Raw genomic sequence first — 27446 nt, forward strand, 5'->3', positions numbered from 1 at the left:
ATCAGTCCAGGACAAGATGTATGTGGTCACAAAGACTGGAGAAAAGCCTGCAGCTGGGGCCCTGCCCATGCGGAGACCGTAGAAGCAGAGTCATCAGAATGCATGTGGACACCTGCATGAAGTTCCAAGGTTGGGCAGGATGTCCTGGGGGAAATGGGGCTGAGCTCCCATCACAGTCAGCTTCCTTTCACAGCCCAGGACCCCACATACACCCCCTGCCCCTGTCAGTTGGAGAGGGACCTTGGCCCCTGAGGAGGGCTGGGAGTGTCCTCAGGGCTCTGACCGGCACACGGCTTCCCCTAGCGGTAGGGTGAGGGAACTGCGTGTTCATTGCCATTAGGAGTTCCAAAGCTGGGCAGCACTGCGGAGGGGACCTCCTGTTCTGAGTGAAGCAGAAACGAATGGCTGTTGTGTGTGACCGAGTGCATTGGAAGATGGAGGGAGCCTAAACCGAGACCCCTGAGAGCAGGCTTCCTTATCTTCTGACCCCTGCCTGGTGAGCAGCAAGACATAGATTGTGGGTGTCTCTCCCTCAACAGACTTCTCATTGTTCAAGGCACAGCTTTGTCCTCCTCTTACCGGAATTCTCTTCTGACCAGCCCAGCACTTGCTGCCTGAGCTCAGAGCCCTTCTAGAATCTGGATGTAGTCCTGGGTCCCTCACCCTTTCTCTGCTGCACCTCCCTCTCCCCCCAGGCTTTCAGAACAGACCTCAATTCCTTCTTACTGAATTGCCACAGATGCAAAATAACGGTTGGAATAGCAGCAATGATTTGTGAATTTCAATTCCTCTCCTAAAACCACTTGTAGATAGTTTTGCAGTTTGTCCCCTCCCCCTCCCTCCCTCCTCTTCCTCCCCACCCCACCCCTCAGACAGGAATTATGAGACAGTAACTCATATCCCCTCCCTTTGCATCTCCTGTCCCTCATGTGGTTATCAGGATGGTTACTGCAGGGAGCAAGCCTGGCTGTGATCTACCTCCCAGTGCCAGACCCCACAAGCACCATCAGATAGGGGTCTTGTCCTCTTGGAAGGAAGGGCAAAAAAGATAACTTCCAAATATTGAGCCCTTGCTGTAGGTCAAGCCTTGTACTAAGGGCTGCACGTGCATCAGCCCATTTCAACCTCCCAAACACTCTAGGAGACATGCATTTCTGCTTAACAGATGGAAGAAACTGAGGCTGGGAGAGGGAGTAAGTGATAGAGCTGGGATCCAGACGTTGACTGTCTGACTCCAAAGCCTAGGCTTTTCTTTGTTCTAAATCCCTCCACTGAACTTCTCTTTTGTGTGCGGAATTCTAGGAAGTGTCGGTTCTGTTTCTCATCAGCGGGGCTTCCTGCTCCCCACGGAGCAGGGCCTCTGGGCATTTGCACATCATCCCTAGAGGGGAACCTTGGGTGTGCAGAGCCTCATCTCAGGGTCCAGGATGTCCAGAACCAGCTGGAATCAGAGGCCTTCTGGCTCCTTTCCCCGCCACATGGAAATGTCATTTATAGTCAGCCGGCTGTAGTTGGAGAACTGCCTTTTAGGTGCAGAGTCAAAGGACCACATGGAAACACTTTAGCCTGAGCCGGCACTGGAGAAGCCCTGGCTCAAAGCCATGAATGGCGGCAGGTCCAATAATGCTGAGCTCCAGGCATGCATGTTGCCAAGAAGCCAGAGAGGTCTGGAGACTGACCAGCTCCCTCAGCTCACGCCAAGGCCCTGCACAGTGCTGGGCTTGCGGATGCTCAGGAAAGTAGCTTCCGGTTCTCTGTGAGAGAAGGGCCTCAATCCTGTGGGCTGAGTGTCTCGAGGATGAAATGCTTTGTTCTAGAGCCATCTCGGGGGGAAGGGGGTCTAAATCAGGGGACCCTGAGGTTGTATGGAGGTTTATGTATGTTCCTGTGTCTGAAGAGGAGCCACAGCTTTCTTGGCATTTTTGGAGGCATCTAAGACGCACAAGAGGCCAAAGATCACACTGTCCAAGAGACCGTAGCAGGAACAAGGGGATTATGCCATTCAGCACGCCCAAACGTACAAGCCCACCCCTGGGGCTGCTGGCGGGGGGTGAGGTGCCAAGCTGGTACAAGTATGTGAGGATGGGGAATGGCTACCCAGATCAGGTTGGCTCTGAGCAGAATGGAGCTCCTCATGACTCCCTTCCCACTCAGACCACACAGGCTGCCGAGAGCATCCCCCGCTCCCACCCCGGGCCTTTGGGAAAGATGGCCTCCCCCACCATCATCTGTGAACCTCATCTCCAAGCTTAGGGCTTCCTCCCCAGGTGGTGTTGCCCCCTCTCTGAGCTCCGATTTCCCCATCAGCCTGGGGCCGTATATCTTCTCCTCCTTTCTCCTGGCTGCTTTATAGCTTGCTGGAAACACCTTCCTTTAGCACTTCGAAATGTATCACTTGAAAGCATCTTAATGTTAACCAACGTGATTCTTTTCTAATTTGAAGGGGCTTATTTCTCCGAATGGCTTTCCTGATCATATAGGAGGGCATGCTCCTTAATATTAAACTTTTTCTTCATAAAGAGCGAAAAATGACTCACATCTGTTTGATATTTAATTCAAATTGAATGGCAGGACAGGAACAAAATTACACTGCAAAAGGCCATAAAGCGTGATGTTTAAAAGAGCCAAGCATACCAAATCTACATGTCAGAAAATTTGAAATGACACAGGATTGAGGGGACATGGCCTGGGCAATGGGGTGTCTCCTACCCAAAAGCCAGAGGGGTAGTAGCCAGGTTGGGAGAAGGTGAGAGGTAGGAGAGGGGCTCACTTTGCTCTGGAGGAGGGATGGGTTTCTGCCACATGTGAGTTTGGGGTCTGGGATCCAAGCCTCAAGTGGGGGTCTTGATGCCTCTGGAATTCAATGCCAGTTGCTCTGGGTTGGGGGGTAGCCTGTCTGGAGCCTCCCAAGGGGCTGCTGGGTAATGCTCACACACTGCCTGGGTGGCCAACCAGACATTGCCCTGCTGTCAGTGTCCAGCAGGCCTTGGGGTTTGGCTACAGCTCAGAGAGTGAGTTGAAAGCCCCTCTGCTTCCTGCTGATCAGTAAACCAGAGACTCCAATATCCTTTGTCTAAGAGGGATGAGAGGTGGGGTGAGGCCCAGAGAGCTGTGCTTTCCTTCCTCTAAATGCCAGGCAATCTGTCACTGCCCCGAACTCTAAAAGAGTTCCCAGGAAAGAAGGGAGTGTGGTCTCTTACTTAACACCCCCGTTGCATGTTTTAAGCCAGAGGACTGATTCCAGGGCCCTAGCACAAGCACTGCCACTGTAAACCATATTTGGTGACATCTGCTAGACGGGCATTGACAATGTAACTTTGCAACCCAAGCTCGACCAGAGCTGACCAGCTGCCCTTCACCGAGTGTGCATGGAGCGAAGGGGGTGAGAAGAGCAAGGATCTAGAAGAAATCAGATACTGGCTCTCCCACTGCCCTGCTGAGAGAATTTGGGCATTCATCCCCTCTCTGAGCCTTAGTTTCTTCTTCTGTTGCATGGGATGGTTTAACATCTTCATAAGGTTATTTTGAATATCCAGTGTTCTAAATCTAAACACACATTCACTTTTAAGTAGCAAAGCATTATACAAGTTTCTTAGGATAGTTACTCTGACCCCTCTAGAGCTTCTGTGTACTAGCATCTTTATTTCCAAGGCATTTTCGCATTGGTTATTTTGTGTCTCTGGCCCACAGTTGAGCACAAGGGGCAGGCACTTTTTCCATACAGTGGCGTCCTGGAGCTGTCTCATGCTGTCTTGTAAGAGACGACTGTTAAGGCACTATTAAAAGTTAAATTGTATGAACTCACAGTTAAACAAACGATATTAAATACAAAGTTAATAAATAATCAACACACAGCTTCCTAATTATTTTACTGTGTTTTTACTGTATCTGTGCTCTTGTAAATTGTGTCTGTATGGCAGAAATGCTATGAAAAGCTGTGCTCACTGTGCATCTCTTTCCAAATCCAAGTTCAGTGATGTCAACTTGATAGGTTGAAATTGACCACAGTTGGAGAATTTACACCATGGAAATCGGAGATGGGTAACACTACAACCAGACTTCACGCACCACCTAGAGAGCCTGTTGTTAAACATTAACCAGCACGTCCCTGATGGTTGAGGCTGGCAAAGTGAGGCATGCGGAGCTTTTGGTGACTTTCTCAGTCTCAGCCATGATGAATGTCTTTCTTTCAACCCGCCGCTCTCTCCATCAGAGTTAGCTGTTCAGCATTCCCGGGACCTCATGTCCAGGGTGTATAGCATTTCGTTACCCAGAACACTCTGGCCTGTTCTGAATGCCCCCTACCACTCCTCTAATGAGATCTCCTTGGCTTCTGTTTTTTCCTCTGAGCTGAGCCAAAATATTCACTCTGGTTTGCAAAGCACGCTGAGAATCTCAAGTGGAGGTATCGTCTCTCTAACTTTAACTTTTGCTTTTAAGGAGCAAAACTCACAGCTCATCATTACCCCATGGTTTTCTAACCAACACTTTACCTGGGGTGCTTGACAAAGCCCAGAGGCAGGCGTGTGCGTGTGCGTGTGCGTGTTGGGGAAGACGTCAGACCGCATGAGGCTTTCCTGATACTGCAGCTTGAAGTCTGCACAGCAACCGCAGGCCCCGGGGAAGAGGAATGTAAAACCGAAAGACGAAAGACGGAGCCCCCTGATGCTTAGCTTCCCTCTCTGGCCTCCAGCGAGTGCCACAGGGGACTATGTGTTCCTCAGTAATGAGGCCCAGCACTGGTGCTGGAAGCCTCCGACGTCAGGCGTCCAGCCTGCCTGCTTCCAGGGCTCTCGGGCCAGAGCTCCAGCGTGGGAGCCCTGCGCCTCGTGCGTGTGTTTCCAAGAGGTGAAGGGCTGGGTGGTTGTGTTGCACCACGGAGACGGGACTCGTCTAGAAACAGAAAAACCTGCCGGCCTCGTCTCATTCTGATCAGTTAGTTTTTTAAAGTGCACGTTAACCTTTTAACCAGCATCCTTGTTGTGGTGTGGTGTGCTTCTCAAAGCCTAATTCCCTGAAGGTCTGCTTTCACCCCCTCCAAATTCTTCCTCACAGTCAACAGACACTTACTGAGGACCTACTGTGTGCCAGGTGGTTGTTCGACCTGCAGACAGTTTCCGCCACCCCCAGGGCTCTGCTAGGGGGCAGTGCCGGCGTGATGTCGAGCACACAGCAAGTACCCATAGGCCTGGCTGAGGAAGTACATTCTGTTCCGTGGATCACGCCTGCAAATCCGCTCTGGGTGTCCCAACACTGGTTTGGAGGTAGGAAGGAGCTGGCTCTTTGCGGGAACAAGTCAAGGAAGCTTTCTGGAGGGAAGAGCATTTGGGGATGGGTGGTTGTCCCTGTTAAATAAGAAATGGGGGCTTCCCTCGTGGCGCAGTGGTTGAGAGTCCGCCTGCCGATGCAGGGGACACAGGTTCGTGCCCCGGTCCGGGAAGATCCCACATGCCGTGGAGCGGCTGGGCCCGTGAGCCATGGCCGCTGAGCCTGCCCGTCCGGAGCCTGTGCTCCGCAACGGGAGAGGCCACAACAGTGAGAGGCCCACATACCGCAAAAAAAAAAAAAAAAAAAAAAGAAAAAAAAGAAATGGGTGGCATTTATTGAGCATTTCCAAGGTAGGTGCTGAGATCCCGTACAGGTTGTGTGTTTCAGTCTTCACAGAGGTGGGGTAGGTACTAATAGTATCCGCACTTTATACACGAGGAAAAGAGGCTTGGAAAATGAAGTCTCAGGGTCAGTAAGTGAAGGGCAGGGGGGATGTGGACCCTGCTCTGCTGCCCTGCCTCTCAGGCGGGAGGGGAGGGCTGCAGAATCAAAGCAGACATCCTTGCAGGACGGTGCGGGCCAGGCCAGGCCACATCTGTACCTCACTGTCCTGCACTTGTCCTTTGTGCCCTCTGCCTTCCTTTCTTACAGATGCTGAAGGTCATACAGGCTGGGATGACAGTGGTAGAGGGGGATTTGTGTTTGCCTGTGGCTTCGGGAGGCCCCTGAGCCGCGGAGCCCTCTGTGCTGTGCGTCCCCCTCCCATCTCCGCTCCATTTTTGGCGGCCACCCCAGGGCTTCAGGCTGGGACTGAGGGCAGTGAGGTGGGCACACTCCCTGTGCTGGGTTTGACAGTTTGCCCTCAGAGCCCGCGCTCCCCCTTCCCTCCTCGGCTCTGTACTTCGGGGAGTCATCCCTGCAGGCTGCGTCTCCTAGGCTGCTCCTCAGACGCCTCGGGCCACTGGGGGCCAGGAAAGGGGAGAAGCTAGGATAGTTTGCTCTCTCTCTCAGCACCTTGGGGAGAGTCTGGCAGCAGCTGCATCTCTTCTGTGGCTCCAGCTCCTGCTGGATGGCCTCTGCCTCCAAGGTCGCAGCTTCACGGGTGGTTCTAGCTCTGTGCCCCCCAGCACCCGCTCTGGTAACACGGTCTCCGCAGGTGCCCCTGCAGCCCCAGGGGTGGGAGCTAGCCGTGGTAGCACTTCTTGCTCTTGCCGAACTCTGAATTGCATTGCCTATGTGGCTTTTCGGCGATTCTATCACCTGTATACCCAATTCACTGAACCAAATTTTTGAAATACTCAGAGTATTTTTTTCTCCTGACTGGATCCTGACTGATATACTCCGGGCCACCGTCACCCCACCTGCCCCACAGGCAAGGTGACCTAATAGGGTCCATCTTCCTAGCCCATCTGCGGCAAGCTGCAGGTGAACGAAAGAGTGATATCACGGCATCCCCATCCCTCAGAGAAGCAATTATGGAAACCCCATGGCTGGCTGCCTGGCTGAGCTCTCCCTCCAAAGGCCCCCGTCTCTGCTTTATTCTGAAGATTCCCCGCCCCCTCCCCCCCCCCCCCCCCCCCCCGGCGTGCACATCTTTAAAGGAAAGTGAGGCAGACATCCCAGCTGGGGCTCCTTCCAGCAGTTAAAGTGCTTGGCTCAGAGCCTGGGGCGTCCTGATGGCTTTGCCTAGTACCTGCTCTATGTAAGCTCTGTGTTAGGTAACGCAGAGAGGATCGGAGAACAGAGGGGAAGGAAAGCCCCCTCCAGAACCCCAGACCCCACGGTTTCTCCCTCCTCCCTGGACTGTGATTTGGTTTTGATTCCCATCTGCCCTTTCTCAGACTCCTTGTTTCTTGTTCCCAAACGTCTGGAGCTGCGCACTCTGGTGATAGCGCCCCTTAAAGAAGTGGGTGTCACGGGGAAGTGGAAGCAGAGATAGAAACAGCTCAAGGATGCTGACATTACTGCGGGACACACATTTTTGTGGTGCAAGGCCCCTGCCAAATGGCACCTAAAGCCCTTTCAACTCATGTGCCTAAAGAAGGAAATAATGAAACTCTTCTGTTGAGGATCACCTGGCTCCCCACATCCACTCGCTTAGGCTGTTTTGTTCCCACTGGAGCGTATGATTGGAAAACAAAGGTAAATGAGAGCAATTTATTCCCGGATCATTTTTTTCCCCCAGCAGCTTTAAAGCTGCCTCTGCTCTAAAGAGTTTACAAACTCTAAAGAGAGATAACTTCCCTTCTCACGGCCCGGTCATGGGGAGGTAATGCATGTTTCCAATCAGCTGAGAATGTAACTCAAATGGTAGATTTTATTTCACTTTAATCCGCCTGTGAGTTCACTTTCAAGGTAAGAGGGAGCACAACCTGCAACGTGAATAGAGTTGATTAACCCCGAAATCTCCTCCTAAAGGTGGAGGAGCTGGCCTCCTCCTTGCGTGGCTTTGGGGCCTGGTGTGGTAGTGCGTGACTGGGGCACGGGGTGCAGGGAGAGCTGCCTCAGTGAGGGGAAGCTGCCTCAGTGATTCAGAGACCCGCTCACCTGATGGAGGTACCAGTACCAGCAGACGCCATGGAGCGGAAGCAGAGGAAGCAGAGGACACAGAGCAAAGCTAGACAGCCAGACTCACGTAGCAGTTACAGCAGGAGGCAGGTCTCCCGGCCCAGTCCGGCGGTGGGAGGAGGTTATGGAGGCAGCAACGAACCATTCACCTGGCATGGGGGCTCCCTTGCTTTTGCACATCTCTTTGCTGACTGCAGTCTGGCCACTCAGTGGGCTGCTGGGAAAGAATCCCCTCCCAGTTCGTGTCTCAGCTCTCTTTGGTCACAGGGCAACCTTGAGCTAGCCCCTTAACTCTGTCTTATTCACGTTTACGAAGTAACCTCGATCTGAGGGGAAAGGGAAAATGTTTCCTTTATCAGCCTACGGTGAAAACTTCAATGTCGCTCTTTCCACTGGGTAGGCATTGCCCTCTCCAATCCTTTCTTTGAAAATGCAGATGCCTCTAGCAGGGCCAGATCTTAGCATCCTGTACCACAGGAAATCTCTTTAAGAGACAGTCTTGTTTCAGGGAGGCTGTGTGCTCCTAGTGTATGTTTGGAGTAGGTGGTCTCTGTGGCCCACAGGCCCAGACTCAATCCAGCCAGCCCGAGCCCTGATGGCTGTGGCTGGGAGCCCTCCCAGGGTCTCCTGGGGACACCGACGTGCCTCTGTTTGGGGCAGGAAGTGCTGGCTGAGAGCTATCTCTTGGTGATGTGGGACCCTGTCAAATCTGTCAACCTTCCTCAGTAGTCATCACACCGAGTTCCAAAAACCCAGAGTTTGGGTTGAGTTTGGGCTGCAGAGTCTCAAGAACTAGGCAGAAGAACCAGCCTTGTTCTGCCCCAGCCAGAGGTTCTGGGCTGCCCCGACAGAGGCCTACGGCAGGTAAGACTTACTGTCTGCCCTCAGCTTTGCGGCCTTGTTGCCCCAGAGGGCCGGCCTGCTTCTTGCCCCCCACTGCAGGCCTTGGCCCTGCCCTCGCCTGCCCCGAGAAGCCTGGCTCAAGCCCTAGCACCGCCAAGATGACTGCTTCCCTGACCACGCGTGCCTGTCTGTCCATCCCGGCTCTGTCCAGCTCCGTGATGGCCGTCAGGAATACAACAGCAAACCACCCAGCATCCTCGTCTGTGTGGATCTTGGTGTCTCACAGGGAGAGAGACATGGAAACCGTGGGCGAAGCGTTCCGGTGCCGGGAGAGAACGGCCGTGCACGGCTGTGGCCAGGACTGCGCTGTCTGCTGAGTCTGCCGCCACGACCTGACGGCGTTTCTTTGTGCCTCAGAGCCCCACGCTGGGGCTGTTGAAGGAGCGTTCTCATGTCTCCCTCCGCACGGGGCTCAGGCGAACGCAGTGACTCACAGACAGGTCGGGGGGACTCCCATTCTTAGAAGAGCAGAGGAATGTGGGGGTATAATGCCTGAAAGGGCACAGGGAATGATTTCTAAATTTCCAGATGTCCTCTCAGAGAGTTGTAGCGCTCTGGGGCATGCCTGAGTGTAATTGCTGTAGCTCTTTGTAGCAGGGGTGTGTGTGTGTGTGTGTGTGTGTGTGTGTGTGTGTGTGTAAGCTGAGTCCATGTGTCTATATGCATTCAATTCATTCCACTAAATCAAACAATGAAAGCAGCCCCATTGAGCACTTCCTGTGTCCCAGACACGGCACCAGGTTCTTTGTGTGCAGGGCCTCATTTTACCTTCTCAAAGCTGTTATCTTCCCCATTTCCCAGAAGAGGAAACTGAGGTACAGGGAATTTCAGTCACTTGTCCAAGATCCCAGAACTAGTAAGTGTGGAGCAAGAATCCTAACCGAGGCAGCAGCCTGACTGCAGAGCCCCTGCTCGGAACCACAACAGCATGTGCGCGTGTGCGTGTGCGTGTGCGCGCGCGTGTACACCTCTCAGCCACATAGGCCGCCCTGTGTATGCGAGCTGAGGGAATGCAGAGGACATTGTTGAGAGGGACTCACTGCCCTGCTCAGTCTGTCCGAGCAGCAAAGGAAAGGGGTATCGAGTTCATGGACCAGGGCCTGCAGCCAACCTGATAATTCTAGCTTCTGGGCGGGAATTGGAGGGTGGGTGTTGGGGTCTGGTGATTTAAATGGTTTTCTACCGAAGAAAAATGGAGCCTCGCATGGAGTGGAGCTTTGCTGTTTAGGAAACCTGTATGAGGCAGGCAGTGAGTTTCTGGAGGGGACTTTATGAACAGGTAGAGTCTGAAACAACAAGCTGGGTGTTTCCTGACTCCCTTCTGCCCTGTCTCTGGTCTGCCCTCCTCCCGCGTGCTGCACAGTCCATCCTGGGGCCCAGAGGGCCTCCCAGACTTCACCCCAAGTCAGAGACTCCCCCAGGGAGGAGGTGGGCTGCTCCCTCTCATAGGCCCCCAGCTAGGTTGGGTTTGCCCCTTCCTGGAAGGAAGAGGACTCTCGGTCTATGGCAAAGGTTCCCTCGTGGAGCAGGGGAGCTGCACCCTGGGGGCTCTGGGGAGCCCCCAGCCAGCTTCCTCTCTCCAGCCTTCGATGTTCAGGTTTAGATTTCAGGCAGTGGCTTTTCCGTTCTGCATGCAAAGGGCTGCTGCTCCCTAATGCATAGTTTGGGGAGCACTTCGGTCTGTGGAGGGATCATTGTGTGAAAAATAAAGGCAGTCCCAAAACAGTGGGCTTCATCAGACCACAGCACACATGGCTTCTGCGGCTCACCCGCCCTGACTGTGTGTCTCCCATTCTATGAACCCTGAATATTGGGCCTTCTGGTGCCAACGTTCACAATAATAACCCCCCTCCTGACTGCCCACCAGGTCCATGGCTAAGACAAAATTCTTCATCAGGGAATCACAGAGTGTGGCTGAGCCCTCAGGCTCCAGAGCCATCCCGCCAGGCTCCTAACCTTCTCTCACTCCATATTCCTGTCTAAGGTGAGCCCTTGGGTCAGGACCTATATGTTTCCCTCTCTCAGGTCTCGCGATAGTAGCTAATACTTACAGAGTGGCTGCTGTGTGCCAGATGCTGCACTATATGTGCCACCTCCTAAAACCCTCACAGCCCGCTGGCTGGCTCCAGTGGGGAGCCCAGCGGGCTCCAGCAGGGAGGTGCTATCATCTTGCCCATTTTCCAGAAGGAGAAATGGAGACCAAAGCAGCCTAAGTCACTTGCCCAAGATCACACAGCTAGTGAGTGGCGTGACGTTGGTCAAGATACTTCACTTTGCTGAGCCTCAATTTCCTCATCTGTACAATGTGGTTAGTACCGTTGTCTATCTGGGCGTTGTGGAGATTAAATGGGGGAATGTACACAGCACCTAGCGGAGCGTGGAGTACATAGTAAGCACTCACCAGACATGGCCACTTAATAGTAGAGCTGAGGTTAACACCAGCGTGAAGAGAGAGAAAACACAATGTCTCTAGCACTGCCCACAGTGACCATCTCCTGAATTCATGTCTTTCCTGAGTCCCAAGTAAGCTCCCTGAGGGCAGGGCCTTAGTCAACCTGTTCACTGCTGGTTCCCCGGGCTTTGCACAGCATCTGGTACAAGGTGGGTGCTTGGTGAAAGTTGAGTGAAGGACTGCTTTGGTGGCCCCATGGGCCATTCACAGCTTTGGACAGCCCCTTCTTCTCACATCCCTTGCCCTCCTCTGCTTTGTGGCTGTGACCTGAGTGTATCTGCCTCGTTCCCTATCGGATGGAATCTTCCCAAGTCTGGGCAGTCTGGGTCCCGCCCACTGCTATCTTCCCCAAGGAGAAGATGCTCAGGCCTGGCAGTGCGGCTGAACTTCCTTGCAGCCTACCCTGGGTGCAAAAGGATCTCTCTTCTTGGGCAGGAAGTGAGGAGTGTTGAAAGCCTTGCTGGAGGTGGTTACAGACCTGGGGATGTGAGCCAGCTAGTGGGCAGCTTCAGTGCCTTGGATATCGTACAGCAGGGTCCAGGCTGGTGGCAACCATCCGGGTCTGAGGTCCCTCCCTTCATCACACAGGTGAACGTGGTTTCTAGACCACACTCCCCCTCCCTGGGATGGCGTGGAGCGTGGCTGCTTGCGCTCAGCTCCCCAGCACATACCTCCCAACATGCACTGAGAAAATGAGCCCACTCTCCATCCCCCACTCGTCCACCCCCATTGGCATATGACCCACCCTTGAGGGAAATAACTGCTGAACTGTATTCTGTCACAACCTCCCAGCCTGCCCTCTCATAGAGTTAGTCCTGGGAGAGCCCACTGCTCTGAGAAGCTACCTTCCTCTGAAGACCTTTGCCCTCTGGTCAGCCAAGGCCTTGACCCAGAAGTGAGAGTGGGGGAGCGTGAGGATAAAGAGAATGACAGTGACGATGAATTTCTTGGCAGGTCCAGCCCCCAGCTCCCCATCCCCAGGAAGCCCTCAGCCCTACCTCCATCCTTTTCAGAACCGTGAGCCCCCGCCTTGCCAATTTCCTCTTACACCTCTTCTCCATTTCCCGCCCCTGCATCTGCATGACGATGTGGCGTACAGGCGGCCCATCTGGGGATCAGGGAATCCTACTGGGTATGCCAGCTTAATGAAATACTTGCAGTTTATTAAACACAGGCTTCCCTAAGCCCCGAGTGCATGTGGGTATTTGAAAGCCCAAGGTAACCCCAAGCTACCACAAACGTAATTGTTACATGTGTCCATGCATTCCTGGTGCAACCTCAAACTCCGGCTCTTAAGCGGCACACAAAATTAGCAACATAAAGTAACTCCTAGTCAGACGAGAGGGGGAAATGTGGGGAAACACTGAGAGAGGCTCCCAGAACCCCTCAGGGCCTCTAAACGTATATGAAGTTCCTGTTACCTTGCATAGCTGTGGATGTGGAGGGCACTCCCCTCACCCCTGGTGGTTCATGCTTGCAGAATAGGTTCATTATTACGCGGCAGGCCTGGCTTGTCAACCTTGCATGATGTAGCTTGACTATTTCAAGCCCCATTTCAGCTAAGGCTTGCTCCGGGGTGGCCGGCGGGGCTAGCAGAGCGTACTGTCTGGGGGCTCCCTCTGGAGCTGTATTTCTGGTGCTCCTCCAGGGCTGGGCTGGGAAGGGCTGTCGAGAAACCCCAGGTGACCCGGAGCCTGCTGCCCTGAACCTGAGGGAGGCTGCTCCTGGGGGATGATTTCCCATTCGTCGCTCTCCTCAGCCTGGAGCCTGTAAATCAGGGGCGAGGGGCTGAGGTGGAAGCAGCAGACAAAGGCCTCCAGGGAGGTACCTCCCTCGATGTGGACCACCATCTGCATGCCAGAGAAGGCGACCCTGTTGACGGTGCTCAGGGGCACCTGCTCCAGGAACCTCAGCGTCAGCCCGTTGACCCACACGCAGCCCTTGCGGCTCAGAGCCTTCAAGTTGAAGGCCAGCCGGGCACCGCCCTTCTCCAGGTAGGGTTCCAGTGACAAGTGCTGGCGGGAGAGGCGAGGGAGCTGCAGCCGGAGGTGGGTATCCGGGCCCCGGCCCACCAGCAGTGGGCTGGTGTCGTGCTCTAGCTGCGGAGGGACGTTGGCGAAGGTGGCAGGGCCTGGCGTGGGGTGGTGCAGGCTCACCCGCAGGACCGTGAGGGGCCTCTCCATGGCTGATAGCCTAAGAAAGACGGAGCACAGACACACAGGCGTGGGTGGAGGCAGACACTCCTCTGTGATTCCCTGAGCCCAGACATTCTTGCCCACCTCAGGGGCTCCCAGCCACCTCTGGCCAAGCAGGGCCGGGCACTGAACGTCCATGCAGTCATTCTGCCCCAGTCAGGCTGCAGCCACGGCCAGAGCTGGTGTGGAAGCTCAGGCCCGCTGCTTCTAGCCTCAGCTTCATCCCTAACACACTCTGAGTGAGGCACGCTACTCACTCTCCAAACTTTAGTTCTCTCTTCTGTGACTTAGGTATGTCGATCCTTGTCTGTGCGAGGTCCAAGGCATACCAGCCTGTGTGGTGGGGTTTGGGTGGCCTGTTGGCATTTGGGGACAATTTGCCCTGCCTCATGGAAAGGGAAGGACGGAAGGTAGGATCCACCCTCCTTGTATCCGACAGTCACACAACGATTGCCTGCCGAGCCCTCCGCTGAGCCAGGCACCGACCAGTGGCCAGGGATGAGCTGATCAATGGGAACACCCAGCTGGGAAAGGAGAAGGGGTTTCTAGCTCCCGGCGTTGTGGAGTGACACAGAAGAGGGGACCCCCGCCTGCTCCTGGGGGATCAGAAAGGCTGCCTGGAGACCCCAAGGAAGAACAAAAACATCTAGCACATTCTAAGTGCTCCTATGCACGCGAATGCCACAAGCATCCCCTCCTCACTGATGCCGGTGATGAACTTGGAAAGAGCTGAGATCTCTCAGAACTGATGGGGCTCCACAGAGGTCAACTGGCCATACATATCTACCAGTGCGCAATGCACATGCCACTTGCCTCTGTAACTCCATCTCTAGAAATTTGTCCTTTAGAATCTCACTGGCACATGCAGGAAGGCTCTGTTCCTGCATGGATTTGAGGAACATAAACTCTCTGGCACGTGTACCAACCCCATATGGCCCAGGACATGCCAACACCTTCTACAGGAACCAAGGACTGAGTGGATCTGAATAACTAAATGTACACTTTCCCAGCACCAGGCTTTTGCTTCCAGTATTTTCTCTCCTGAGAATGCATCTTCTCTCCCAAACTGCTCAAGGCCCGGTTCAAAGGTGACCTCTTCCATGAAGCTCTTTTCCTCTCTCTGCGCCCAGACCCTCAGAACAAGGAGGCTCCCCCCCCCGGGGCTGTCCCATTCGGTCCCTTTTCCATTATGTGTCAGTTATGTGGGTCCCTGCCCCACCTTCCCTGGGCCCTTCTCCTCCTCTCTTCCTTGAGGCCTCCCGACGGCAGAGCTGCCTCGATGCCCCGTGTCCCACTGCCCGGTCCAGATGGGGCCTGGCCACAGCAAGTGTCTGGGGGCACACCTGCCAAATGGCTAAATGAGAAGAAGCTCACACACGTGGAAATCATGGGAGATCAAGATCAGAGAGACCCCACACGAGAGTCCGGTCCTTAAAGGCTGTGGGACAGGCTCCAAGTCCCTCCAGACCCTGGACTCCCTATCTTTTGGGTGAAGTAATGGTGAGAACCTCCCAATCTGATAGTGAGTGCAGAGCCCTTAGGGCACGCCCTTTTCTCTCGTGCACACACGCAGCCCCACACAGACACACCACAACCACACCCTGCTTCTTGCCCCAGCCTGCAGAAAGCCTTTCCCTAAGGTGTGTGTAAACTAGGCCCAGGACAGCTGAGCTGGACGGCCAAGTCCTCAGGCCTGGCCAGGAGCTCAGAGCTCACTTCCAGGAACCAATCCCACGGCCCAGGGACCCTAAGAGAATCCCTTAGAAAAGAAGCGTTCAACACTGCTCCTGTGACCTTACTCTCTGCTCTGCTGAGTCCTCCAGAACTGATAGAAATCCCCCTGCTGGCGCAGAGCCCCTGCAGAGGCCTCCTCTTTGCTCCAGGACCCCAGTTGTTCCGGGGAAGCGGAAACTCAGAGGAAGACTCTCTGGGGTATGTGCCTGGCGAGGAGCCAGCAGGGGCCCCCTCCCAGTCCCACCAGGCCTTCTCCTCTCACTGTGAGTTCCAGTCTCTGACCCCCATCTACCCTATTTCCATGGTCACATCTGACTCCGGCACTGCAGCTATGAGCTCTCGGGAGGAAGTGGGTCTAGGCTGGGGCGGGTCTGGGGATGGCAGCTGTGGCTGCGGTTCAGAGAAGTGATACATCAGAACGCTCATCAGGTTTGTTGCTTTCTTCCTTTTTCCCTTTAGGAAAGAAAATGGAAGTGTAATTTCTTGTTGCAGAAGTGCAGCCCCACTGCTAAGAGGTTGGAAACCCCAGTCTGAGACCCTTGCTAGGAGAGGCCCCTGAGCTCCCTCCCGGGTTTCATCTCTGCCAGTCTCTACTGCCCCGTCCCCAGGGACCTATTTCAGGGTATGAACAGTTCCTCCTCCCCCCTGCCAGGTGGGTGGGGAAAAGGCATCCCAGACCTGTTAGAAAGGGGAGCTCTTTGGACAGAGTGTCAGTGAGGGGAGCTCCCATTGCATGTGGGAGACTGTGAGGGGGCCACAGTGGCCGGACCAGGGGTGGCCAAGGTAGCTATGGGCAACACAGTGGTCCACTGAGTGTCTCAGGAAAGGGCAAGGTCTCAGGGGAAGGATAAAACAGCTACTCACAGAGGGTGGCCTCTCCAGCAGTAGGACAGCAGGAAGGCTACCTTCTACGCCCACCTCTCCAGGGCTCTGCTGGCCTTCGAGGGCAGCCTGGAAGAGACCAAGATGGATGTGTGTCCAGCACTGGCCCCAGATGACCTCAATCTCTCTTCTCTAACTGCCTCCTAGAAAAAAAAGAAATACTTGCTAGAAAAAGTTAATATCATACAGAGCCTCTACAACTTCTCATTAACAATGTTCTACAATTAATAAAAAAGTACTAGGCATGCTAAGCTACAGGACCAACTGTCAAACAAGAGAAAAAACCAACAGAAACAATCTCACTATGTACGTCCACAAAAAGACCTGTACAAGAATGTTCACAGACGTGGATAGATCTAGAGACTGTCATACAGAGTGAAGTAAGTCAGAAAGAGAAAAACAAATATTGTATACTAACGCATGTATGTGAAACCTAGAAAAATGGTACAGATGAACCGGTTTGCAGGGCAGAAGTTGAGACACAGATGAATGTATGGACACCAAGGGTGGAAAACCACGGTGAGTTGGGGATGGTGGTGTGCTGAATTGGGCGATTGGGATTGACATGTATACACTGATGTGTATAAAATGGATAACTAATAAGAACCTGCTGTATAAAAAAATAAATAAAATTAAAAAAAAGAATGTTCACAGAAGTTTTATCTTATTAACCCCAAACTAGAAACAACCCAAATGTCCATTAAGAAAAATGGATAAAAATTTGTATAATATGTATACAGTGAAACACTACACAGCAGTAAAAAAGAGAATGGACCAATGATACACAAAACAATGGAGATGAATCTCATGATCATTATGGAGAGCAAAAGAAACCAGGCACAAATGATATAGACTGTGTGATTCCAATTACATGAAATGCAAGAACAGATAAAACTAGCCTATGGTCATAGAGGTCAGGGTATTGAATGATCTCTGCAGAGAGGTATTGACTGGGGTATTCATTTACTGGGGCTGCCATAACAAAGTACCCCAAATGGGGTCGTTTAAATAAACAGACGTGTATGGTCTCAAAGTCCTGGGGAGTAGAAGTCCAAGACTGTTTCGGTAGGATTCGTTCCTCCTAAAAGAGAACCTGTTCCAGGCCTCTCCCCTAGCTGCGGGAGGCTTGCTGGCAACCTCTGGCATTGCTCGGCTTGTAGAGGTCTCACCCTGATCTCTGCTTTCGTCATCACGTGGCATCCCTGCACGCAGTGGTTCCAATGGCAGCATCTCAGGCGCGCTGGTTGGCTTATGAGGGGGAGGGGCCTGGGGCAGGCAGTCAGGCTAGACCTCAGGGCTCTTGCCGGCACCATACCCCCCCCCCCCCGGCTCAGCACAGACAGCTTCACCTCCCTGATGGACGGATGGATAACCAGAAGTCCAAATGGCCACTCTGAGGAGCTTTAAGGTCTGCAAACACACCAGGGCTGAGCCTGCTGAGTGGAAGGTGGCTGGCCACGTTCCAGAGACCTTCCTCTCGGCCCATGGGTCTGCCTAGCCCAGACTGCCGGCCAGCTGCGTGTCTCGGAACCATGGTCTTCCCCAGGGCCCCTCGCACACACTGCCTTCCCTTCTAGGTGATGCTCAGGTATTTCCTCCCATCTGCAGAGAAGGGCAGTGGGCCTCAGGCAGAAGCCTGGCAGGGGCTTTGTTGCCCCTAGGTGTATGACCTTGGGTAAGTCCTATCCCCTCTCCATGCCTTAGTTTTCCTCGCTGGGGCATGGGACATCGCTCCTCACTGCCCCCTGGAACCAGGCCTCAGTGAGGGGAAGGTTGTGTCCCCACTCCCAGCCCTGGCCCGGGAGAGCGGGTGGGCGGAAGAGATGTGTTTGTGGTCCCTGAGTTCCCTCATAACTCAGTTCCCAGAAGTTCCCAGCAAGAGAGGGAACTGAAACAGCCAGGGAACTTATCTGACAAGAGGAAGAACTGCCCAGCTGCATCTCCCAAGGGCCAGCAGGAAGTCGGGCTGGTAACTGTCTGGCCTTTCCCCGGGGGCAGGGGGAGAGCCAGGGGAGGTGAGAGCAGGGGGAGTGAGGTGCTGGCTTCTCTCTGCTCGGCGCCCTTGGCTAGGACGGCCTCCTTTGGCTGGTGTCAGGACGCTGGGGAGTGTACATCAGTGAGCAAACGACCCCAGTCGTGCTCCTTCGAGAACTCAGACAGGGACAGAAGGACAGCTTCTGGGGCTCCTACAATGGTGGGCAGACGAGGACTCTACTGTTAGATAGACTCGGGTCTGAGGCTTGGCTCCTTCTTTTGTAGCAACTGTGTGCCCTCAGACAAGTTACTCAGCCTCTCTGAACCTGATTTCTGCTCTGTAAAATGAGGATAATTTGTTGCTGTGTGAGGGCTAAATGAAACACGTGCAAAGTGCCAAGCACGTGGGGAGGGTTGGTAGGTAGAACACCAGAGTCGAGTGCAGATGCATCCCGGGGAGAGGGGCTGGCAGAGCCCACTGACAGCTTGCACAAACCCCAGATTCTCAGAAGCCTTCAGGTTTTGCTTAAGACAAACATAGTTCTGGAGCTGAATACAAAATTTGCATGAGTTCAATAGAAATTCCATTTTTAAATGATAATGAAGTAAAACGGATGCTCTAGAAAGAATCTCCACGTTCTGGCTGGGGCAGGTGGCCCTAACCCAGGAGGAGAAGGCTACTCAGTAGACAGGAAAGGAAGCGGAGGCTCCCAGCAATCAGTCGACTAATTAAGATCACATGTCTGGGAAATGTCGGAACCAGGATTTGGGCCCAGTCTGTTGTACTCCTGGGCCTAAACATGAAACTGTCGTGCCTCATGGGTGGTGTTCTGTGCGGTCCAGCTGCCCCATCTCCAAACCTGTGCTCCGCTGGCTGGCTGGCAGTGCGCTCAGCAGAGAGGGCGCTGCTTCCAGCCTGCCAAGCCAGTGTGGCCGCTTACCATTCCCATCCCCATCAGGACATCCCCGCGTGTCCTGATAGCCTGTGGCCACCAGGTGGCAGCATCCCTCAACCCGGTGGCTTGCTCTTCTAGGCGGAAAGGGGCAGACGGTGAAAGTCTGGGGGAGCCATTCATGGGACTGCTGGGGAGGGAGGGCGACAGGGTCCTTGTTTATCTTACTCAGAATGCCCTGAAATGGCCTAAGGTGAATCTACAGCAAATCTCACCAGAGGACACCAACTCCAACCGTGGAGACAGAGCAGGAAGCCAGAGGGTGAGGCCCTGCAGAGCGACGGTTTGTTATAAGGGCAGGTGCTGGCTGGGACAGACATGTCCCTGCCCGGGGACAAACTTAGTACGCAGCACAGCGAGGGTGAGAGACCAGGTCTGCTTCCTTACCTGTAAGATGGAGTAACCATGATCCTCTTCAAGGAGGGGCCCCCTTGGAGGAAAGGCACGCACCGCTCTCGGCCCAGGCGAGCACTTCGTGCTCACTAAGCGCTCAGGATAGGGCTCCAGCGGTCGTTACCATGATCATCAGGACAGCGTTCCCTGTCCCCACTGAGCCATCAGGTAAGAAAAAAATTAGCTGTCACCTGTAGAGATGGTGCTGTGATGGGGGGATGCCCAGTATATGAACCCAGGAGGGGCACCTAAACTGCCAGGGGTGGGGCGCACCGGGAAGCACTCTGGAGGAGGGGACCCTGTGCTGACTTGTGCGGAATGACTAGGAGCTGGCCAGGTGGAAGCGATGATAGGTGGGGTGGCACCTGGCCGAGGAAGGTGGCGTCAGCTGCCCAGCTGCTGGAAGGGCTCTCCCACGCTTTGCTCTATGCCCTTGGCTAATAAGAATGGTAACAAAGACAGTGACGGTGCATTTGAATTTTAAAACAATAATGAAATGAGCGTTGAGTGAGTCCTGACTCTCTCCTGTGTCCTGTGCTAAGCCCTCATATGAACTGTCTTATTTAATCCTCACTACACCTGTGGGAGAGGTTCCACTGTTAACTCTGTTTCACAAATGAGAGAGCAGAGGCACAATTAGTAACTCACTCAAGATCACCCACATAGAAGGTCACGGAGCTGCCTCCCAAACCCAGGTCTGATCTTCAGACCATTGCCCTCAACTCCTGCACTGCCAAGGGGCAAGCCCTTTCCCCTCTCTGGGCCTTTGGTCCCCAACTTCTGATGGCTGGGCTGGGCTGGGTGAAGCAAATGGCTATGAGGGACAGCCCTGGCTGCTTATTCCTGCTGCGCTCCCTCCCAGAGCACTGGTGGGGCCTCCTTGCGCAGGTGGGGCTGGCCAGCGTGGCCCGGGGGGTGACCTCCACCTGCTCCAGAGGCAGAGATGGTGAGCATTCTGCCCATGCTCCCTCCCCTATGCCAGGGGTCATTGCTAAGCCCAATTTCATTATTGTTCTGTGTTCTTAATATATGTCAGTTTTACTTTATGCTAAATCCAATAATGGAGCCCTGACCAATGCCTGGGGCAGGCCCCGGAGACATGGTGCCTGGGAATTCTGAGGCCTTCTGGGCTCTCCCCTTGGGGTGGGGTAGTCGGGCCACGTAGAGCCAGTGCCAGCAAGCCCAGCAATTACCTTGTGCTTTTACTTCCTTTTTCCCCACTGAGCTAAGGGCTGTCCCTTAGGCTGCCTGGGGAGGAGAGGCTTGGGGAAGGCGGAGGCGGAGGCGTCTTGCATCCTGGCCTCCCGCTTCACCCACAGCATCCAGAGCAGCTGTGGGCTGGAGGGCAGGGAGGGAGCCCTCACTGGGAGCCCAGCCTTGACTCTGCCGTGGACATACTTTGTGGCAAGTTGCTTTTCCTCTCTGGGCCTCACTGTCCTCATCTGTAGAATGGGGATAATCATGCCTGCCCAACCTCCCTGGCCCTCTAGCCAGTATCTTCATCTAACACTTGGACCGGGATCCGCTTTCACCTGGTCAAAAGGCTTTGCCAAGGGCTTCTTTCGTTTTCAGTCCAGAACCCATATTGAAGAAACACAGCTTGATCTTATTTGAAGAATGCAGCTGGCCAGGAAAGATGGCCCCAAACACAGCACAACACACATCAAACATGGGGGTTTTGTTTTTAATTAAGTGAGGTAAAAGCCTAGCATAAATACTTTAACTAAAGTTTAGGAATAAAATGTATTCTGAAATTAGCATGTCTTCAAAGGCAGATTTTTAACATACCATGTAAAATACCTCTGTGTGGCAATTTAGGTGCCTAGAAGTACTCCATGTAGATCTGACAGCAGGAGGATGGAGGAAAAAAAAAACTAAACTGTTCCTCTGCAAATAGTTATCTTTCTTTAACTTGTGGTCAAATGCACATAACACAGTCTTCCATTTTAGCCATTTTAAATGTACAGTTCAGTAGTGTTAAGTATATTCACGTGTTGTACCATCTCCAGAACCTTTTCATCTTGCAAAACTGAAACTTTAAACCCATTAAACAACAGCTCTCCGTTTCGCCCTCCCTCCAGCCCCTGGCAACCACCATTCTACTTGTTTCTGTGGGTTGGACTATTCTAGATACCTCATATAAATGGAATCATACAGTATTTGTCCTTCTGTGATTGGCATATGTCACTTAACATAATGTCTTTACGGTTCACCCATGTCGTAGTATGTGTCAGAATTCGTTCGTTTTTGAGACTGAATAATAGTCCATTGTACGCATATAACACATTTTGTTTATCCATTAATCTGTCAATGGGCATTCGGGTTGCTTCCACTTTAGGCTATTGGGAATAATGCTACTGGGAATGCGGTGTATAAATACCTGTTTGATGCCTTGCTTCTAGTTCTTTTGGATATATACCCAGCAGTGAAATTTCTGGATGCGTTAATTCTGTGTTTAATATTTTGAGGAGCTGCCCTACTGTTTTCAATAGTGGCCACACCATTTTACATTCCTACCAACAGTGCAGAAGGGTTCCAATTTCTTCACATCCTTGCCAACACTTGTTATTTTCTGTTGTTGTTGTGTTGTGGGTGTTATTTTATTTTATTTTATAGTAGCTATCCTAATGGGTGTGAGGGGATATCTCACGGTGGATTTGATTTGCACTTCCTTAATGATTACTGATGTTAAATATCTTTTAATGTGCTGTTGGCCATTTGTATATCGTCTTTGGAGAAATGTCTCCTTTAAGTCCTTTGCCCATGTTTTAACTGGGTTCTTTGTTTTTCTGTTATTAAGTTATAGCAGTTCTTTACATATTCTGGATATTAACCCCTTATCAGATATGGGATATACAAATACTTTCTCCCATTCCATGGGCTGCCTTTTCTCTCTGTTGTGTCCTTGAATGCACAGAAGTTTAAAATTTTGATCTAGTCCAATGTACCTATTTTTACTTTTGTTGCCTGTGCTTTTAGTGTCACATCCAAGAAGTTATCGCCAAATCCAATGTCATGAAGTTTATCTTCTAAGAGTTGTATAGGTTTAGTTCTTACATTTAGATCTTTAATCCATTTTGAGGTAATTTTTATATACTGTGTAAGGTAGGCATCCAGAGACCAACTTCATGTGGATATCCAGTTTTCTTTCAAATAGTTATCTTAAGATAAGGTTTATGATTGATGGTGACCGTTTACCATATCTGACCATATTTGGTTGAAAAAAATATTTTCCATACCTTGGCTACAATACAAAACAAAAAGCATTCAAATTCACCTTCTAGGTTTTGTTCATTTCGTGTTCCCATCTTTATATCTTTTAACAGAAATACTCTTTGTTAAAAATAACATGCTGCACTGTCAGCAGTGTGGACTGTTTTCCAACAATATAAATTTCAGGGAGGTGTTAGTGGGCAGATCAATGAATCACCCACGTGGCGGGTCACTTACCAGACTCAGCGCCTGTCCTTTCCTGCCTGTGAGCAGGATCCTGTGATGCTTGGTCTCTGCACTTTCCCGGTGTTCCTGATAGCACAGATTTTAAGGGTAAGGGTTGGTGTCATTGTTATGAAAGCTCTGGCCAGACAGCCACCACCGAGCACCATTTTTTGCAGGTTTGGGCCCCAGACTCAGAGCCCACGAGCAGAGTTCTGAACCCCCAATGCAGTAGACACATAAAACGCAGAGATTCAGAGCACTTCCGAACTTTTGATTTGCTCATAGTTTAAAGCTCCTCCTAGAAGGCTGCTTCTTTAAACTGCTGGATCCTTCCCACAGGGAAAACTGGTCTCCAATGCACAGAGTGCCACCCGCAGCAGGCGTTTGAGGGGCCCGTGCTGGGTGTCCACTCACCCCTGCCGCCTCTCACACCTCAAGCCGCCTTCCGCATCTGGAATGGTCATCATGAGCTGGAGGAGGACCTGAATTTCCTGGGAAAATGCTAAATCGCGGAGGCTTCTGGTGCCAAGAAAAGTAGCCTGGCCAAGATTTGGGGCTGTGAGCCTCAAATGCCACCTCAGGAAGCAGCCATCCCCCTGGGTAGTGCAATCTGGCTTGATTTTGCCAAAACAAAGGAAAGGCCCTCCAGCAATTTCTGTGGCTTTGTTTTGCAAGATTAAATCGCCTGCCTTTAATTCTCCTTTACCGGCTTAATAAAAATTGGAATTTCAAAACCAGTGAAAGACAGAAACCTCACTTTGGAGTGGATGTCAGATCCCACATGACCTGCATTTCAGTCTGGGACAAAGGGATGGATCATGGAAACTTCTGGGGAGTGGAGGCTTTGGTGGTAGTAGGATTCCCTAGGCTTTGGAGCTCCTGGACCACCCCCATGTGTACATGTGCTCGGAGCCCATGGGGACTCATAGCTGTTTCCACACACAGAACAGAAGCTTGCCAGACTTCCCCACTCCAGGACCCTACCCCGGCATGCCTCCAGAGCCAAGTTCCAGCTCATTTATGTGTATTTCCAAGTGGGGCTTCGGGACCTCTTCCCAAGGAGCAGGCTGGGCCCAAAGGGAAGTGGCCTCCTCTGCACCCAGCCCTGGATGGGCTCTGCAGCGGCCAAGCATATGAGACACCCACCCCCCCGCCCTCAAGGAGGTCCAGGCACATGCAGAAGACAGGCTCTCAGACAAGTACCACCCAATGGGACCCGGGAGGGAAGCATGAGGACAAGGGAGTCCGAACAATGTGCCAAGACCAGCCTAGGGGGATTAGGAAGGCTTCCTCAAGGAGATGATGCCAAGGCCGGTCTTGAAGAACCAGCAGGAGTTGACCAAGTTAGTAAAAGAGGAGCAGGCGTCTCAAGAGGGGGGCGTGCATGAGCAAAGACGCACTCAAGTGCGAGGGAGCCAGACATCAGAGAACTATAGGAGAAGGAGCGGGCTGCTGCTTCCTCAGCCTCTGCACACACACGGAGGTTCTGCCGTAATCACTGCCCCCACGTCCTCCTGGCTCTTCCCCTCCAGCCTCTCCCTTGACCCTGTCAAAGCCCCAAAGTTGATTGGGTCTGATGCGGCATGTTGGCCCTCATCGCTTAGCTTGTTCTCCTCTCTCTGCTGTCCCGTTGAGTACCGTAAGCCACAGCCCCTCATGAAGAATATACAGTCTCTGCCCCCAGAATGTGGGAGGCCACCAGAGACAGAAGGTCCGGCATACAGTCTGGATGGGACCATACCCAGAGAACCTGCAACCTGGGTCTTTGGAAGGTAGTGTGGCTCTCGGGTTAGGTGGCCTGAATCTGAGTCCCACCTCCACCGCTAATGTATCAAGGGACTTGGGCAAGTCCCATGAGGCTCTCGGAGCCTCGGTTTCCCATTTCCAAAATGGTGAGGGAGTGAGGATGCAGTGAGATTGAGGTCGTGCATGTAAAGCACAGAGCGTGGAGACGTCCGCTAGCGTGACTGTACTGATTGCCCGAACCTAGATAAGAGAGGCAAAGTGGTGATCGCCTATCTTGTCTTCTCCAGAATTCCCACATTAAGTTTTTCTCTACGTTCTCTCTCCCTCTCTTCTCTCTCCAGTGTAATGAAGGTTTGGCTGGTTTAACACAGATCTAAAACCGTGGCTTCAACAAGAGACAAATATATTTCTCGCTTACCTAATAGGCCAGGTGTAAGCAGTCTAGGGCTCCTAATGGTGGTTCCACAGTGTCCGCAACCTGAGTTCTTGCCAGCCCGTCACTCTGTCATCCCCAGAGCACTGTCCTCATCCACGTGGCTCCAAATGGCTCTTCCCTGCCATGTCTGCATCCCTACCAGCGGGACTGGGGCAGACCAAAAAGCACGTGGCGCATCCTCTCCCTTTAAAGGCACGACCTGGAAACTGCCCGCATCACTTCTTCTCACATCCTTTTGGCCTGGCCTTAGCCACGGGCTAGACCTAGCTGCAAGGGAGGCTGGGTAGCTGCGTGCTCAGTGACCAAATGACGGCTGTCTTATCATAGACGAAAGGGAAACCAGATATTGGGAGACAACTGAGTCTTCTTTTCTCAGCCTGCTAGCCTACTCCTCAAGGGTGTGAAAGCTCAGAGCTGGGCTCCACTGCTATAGATTTATTCACACGGAGGGAGGCTGACTGCTAACCTGACACCTCGGAACTGCTCTAGTGAAAAGCCCCACGATCAGCCCTCTGCCTTCTTAGAGAGCGGAACAAGGGACAGCCTAAAACAGCAGCAGCAAGACTGCAGCTTAGCTGGGGGAAGGCTTCCCCGAGAGAGGGGATTGTTCTCTGTAGAAGCCGCTGGGCTTCTACACACAACTTGGTACAGGCCTCTGTGTACTGGAGGGTGGCTGATGACCAGTCGTTGGGTACAGAGAAAGTGGTGGCTGGAGGGAGGAAGTCTGAGATTATTTTCTAGTCAAAAGATACAGTATTTCTCTGAAGGTTATAGTCTGTTCTGAGACACAGCCTCACAAAGTAAAAGGCTTTTTGTTTGCTTTAGTTTTATGTACTGTTTACGCGGGCCTCTCACTGTTGTGGCCTCTCCCGCTGCGGAGCACAGGCTCCGGACGCGCAGGCTCAGCGCCCATGGCTCACAGGCCCAGCCGCTCCACGGCATGTGGGATCTTCCCGGAGAGGGGCACGAACCCGCGTCCCCTGCATCGGCAGGCGGACTCTTAACCACTGCACCACCAGGGAAGCCCTATGTACTGTTTTGAAAAGTTTATATATTCACATTGTTTACAATCTTTGAAAAGATAAAAAGGAGTAGAGTTCAAAGTCCCTCACCCCTCCCAATAGGGAAGCACTGTACTGAGTGCCTTCCCGATACTCTTTCTGCAAGTACAGCAAACATGAACAGACAATGCCGCCATGCCCACCCACCTCTTTTCTAAACACTCTCTGGTGCCCTGCTCTGTGGATGTGTCCTCAGGCCAGCCGCTCACGTTCTTCCCAGTGGCCTCACTCTCTCTGTCCTTTGATATTTCACAAGAGTAGCCCGAGACATGACAACAAATATTTCATACCCTCCACACATGACATTTTTCACATATGCTTTACAAATGTGCGTCTTCACCCCGCATCCAATGTCCTGGGAAACATGTCTTTTCCACATGGCCACTAATATAATATAAAAAGCATTTTCCCCTTCCTTCAGCCCCAGGGGGGAGCTATATCATGAAAACGGAAAAGTGATGAGAAATCCTGCCTAGAGAGCTCTGTCTCCAAGTGGTTTTTCAGAGGCTCCCTGGGACTGCGTCGCCTTGTGAAGCGTAAATCATTGGCTAGGCCTGCTGAAGCTGTCACCCAGTGGCCCGGTGCGTGGCTGTTTCTGTTTGGTGGCCATTGACCCAAAACGTCCCTGCTGTGTGTGGTCCTCTGCCTGTCCACCCACTTGCCTGCTTCAGCAGGCCTGGCACTGGGGTGGGCACACACGCCCCGTGGGCCCATCTGCTTGCAGAACTGCAGAGTTTCTCGGTGAGGCCCGTGACCACCCCGGTTCAACCGTTTGGAGGCAAACCCTACTGCTGGCGGGCTTGCAGCAGACCATGGGGTGCCTCCAGTGCCTTCCAATAAAGCCCGGGGCCTCGGCGCTCAAGCTTGGCAGCCTTTGCGAGCCTTCAGCACAAGCCATGGCCTGGAAACCCGGGAACCTGGCTAAAGCACCAGGGCCAGGGCTTGGTAAATGCCAGCCTCAGCCTGCCTTTCCTTCCCTCGCCCTGCCCTTCCCTCTAACCCCTAACACACCCAAGCTATCAATAAGTGCAGCTCAGAGAAGCAAAAGTTCCCCTGGTCTCTTGCTCTCTGGTACTTCCAAAAAAACTCCAAGCCCTACTGTCTATAAGAAAGTTCACGGTTCGCGGTTGCTAGGGGGCGCTGTCGCGCAACATTTGTGCGCTCAAAAACGTCTTGCCTGCATTTTTCAAAAACGAGGCATTCTTTTTTAGAACAAGTTGAGGTTCAGAGCAAAAATGAGCAGAAAGTACAGAGAGTTCCCTTATACTCCCCTGTGCCCTCCCCCGTGCCCTCCCCCATCCCAACCCACAGCCTCCTTCACTGTCAACATCCTCCACCAGAGTGGCAAATGTGTTACAGTCTGTAAGCCTACGTTGACACATTATTATCGCTCAGATTCCATAGTTTACGGTAGGGTTCACTCTTGCTGTTGTACGTTCTATT

General features: G+C 52.7%; 1 protein-coding gene and 1 long non-coding RNA gene across 2 annotated transcripts in view; one reads left to right on the plus strand and one right to left on the minus strand.

The window, feature by feature from the left end:
* Positions 1-12343: 12343 nt before the first annotated feature.
* On the minus strand, positions 12344-15480 carry TIFAB (TIFA inhibitor). The gene is made up of 2 exons (XM_067730106.1): positions 15413-15480; positions 12344-13384 (listed from the first exon to the last, which is right to left on the minus strand). Exons 1-2 carry the CDS (start codon positions 15421-15423, stop codon positions 12781-12783), a joined length of 615 nt encoding a protein of 204 aa, XP_067586207.1. The 5' UTR covers positions 15424-15480; the 3' UTR covers positions 12344-12780.
* Positions 15481-19334: 3854 nt separating this feature from the next.
* LOC137220807 (uncharacterized) overlaps positions 19335-27446 on the plus strand; it is a 47470-nt gene continuing 39358 nt past the window's right edge. The window contains exon 1 of the long non-coding RNA XR_010941802.1: positions 19335-19490. This is a non-coding gene — a long non-coding RNA (uncharacterized lncRNA). The remainder of the gene's footprint in view (positions 19491-27446) is intronic.

This window comes from Pseudorca crassidens, chromosome 3 (assembly GCF_039906515.1).
Source record: "Pseudorca crassidens isolate mPseCra1 chromosome 3, mPseCra1.hap1, whole genome shotgun sequence".
NCBI lineage: Eukaryota > Metazoa > Chordata > Mammalia > Artiodactyla > Delphinidae > Pseudorca > Pseudorca crassidens.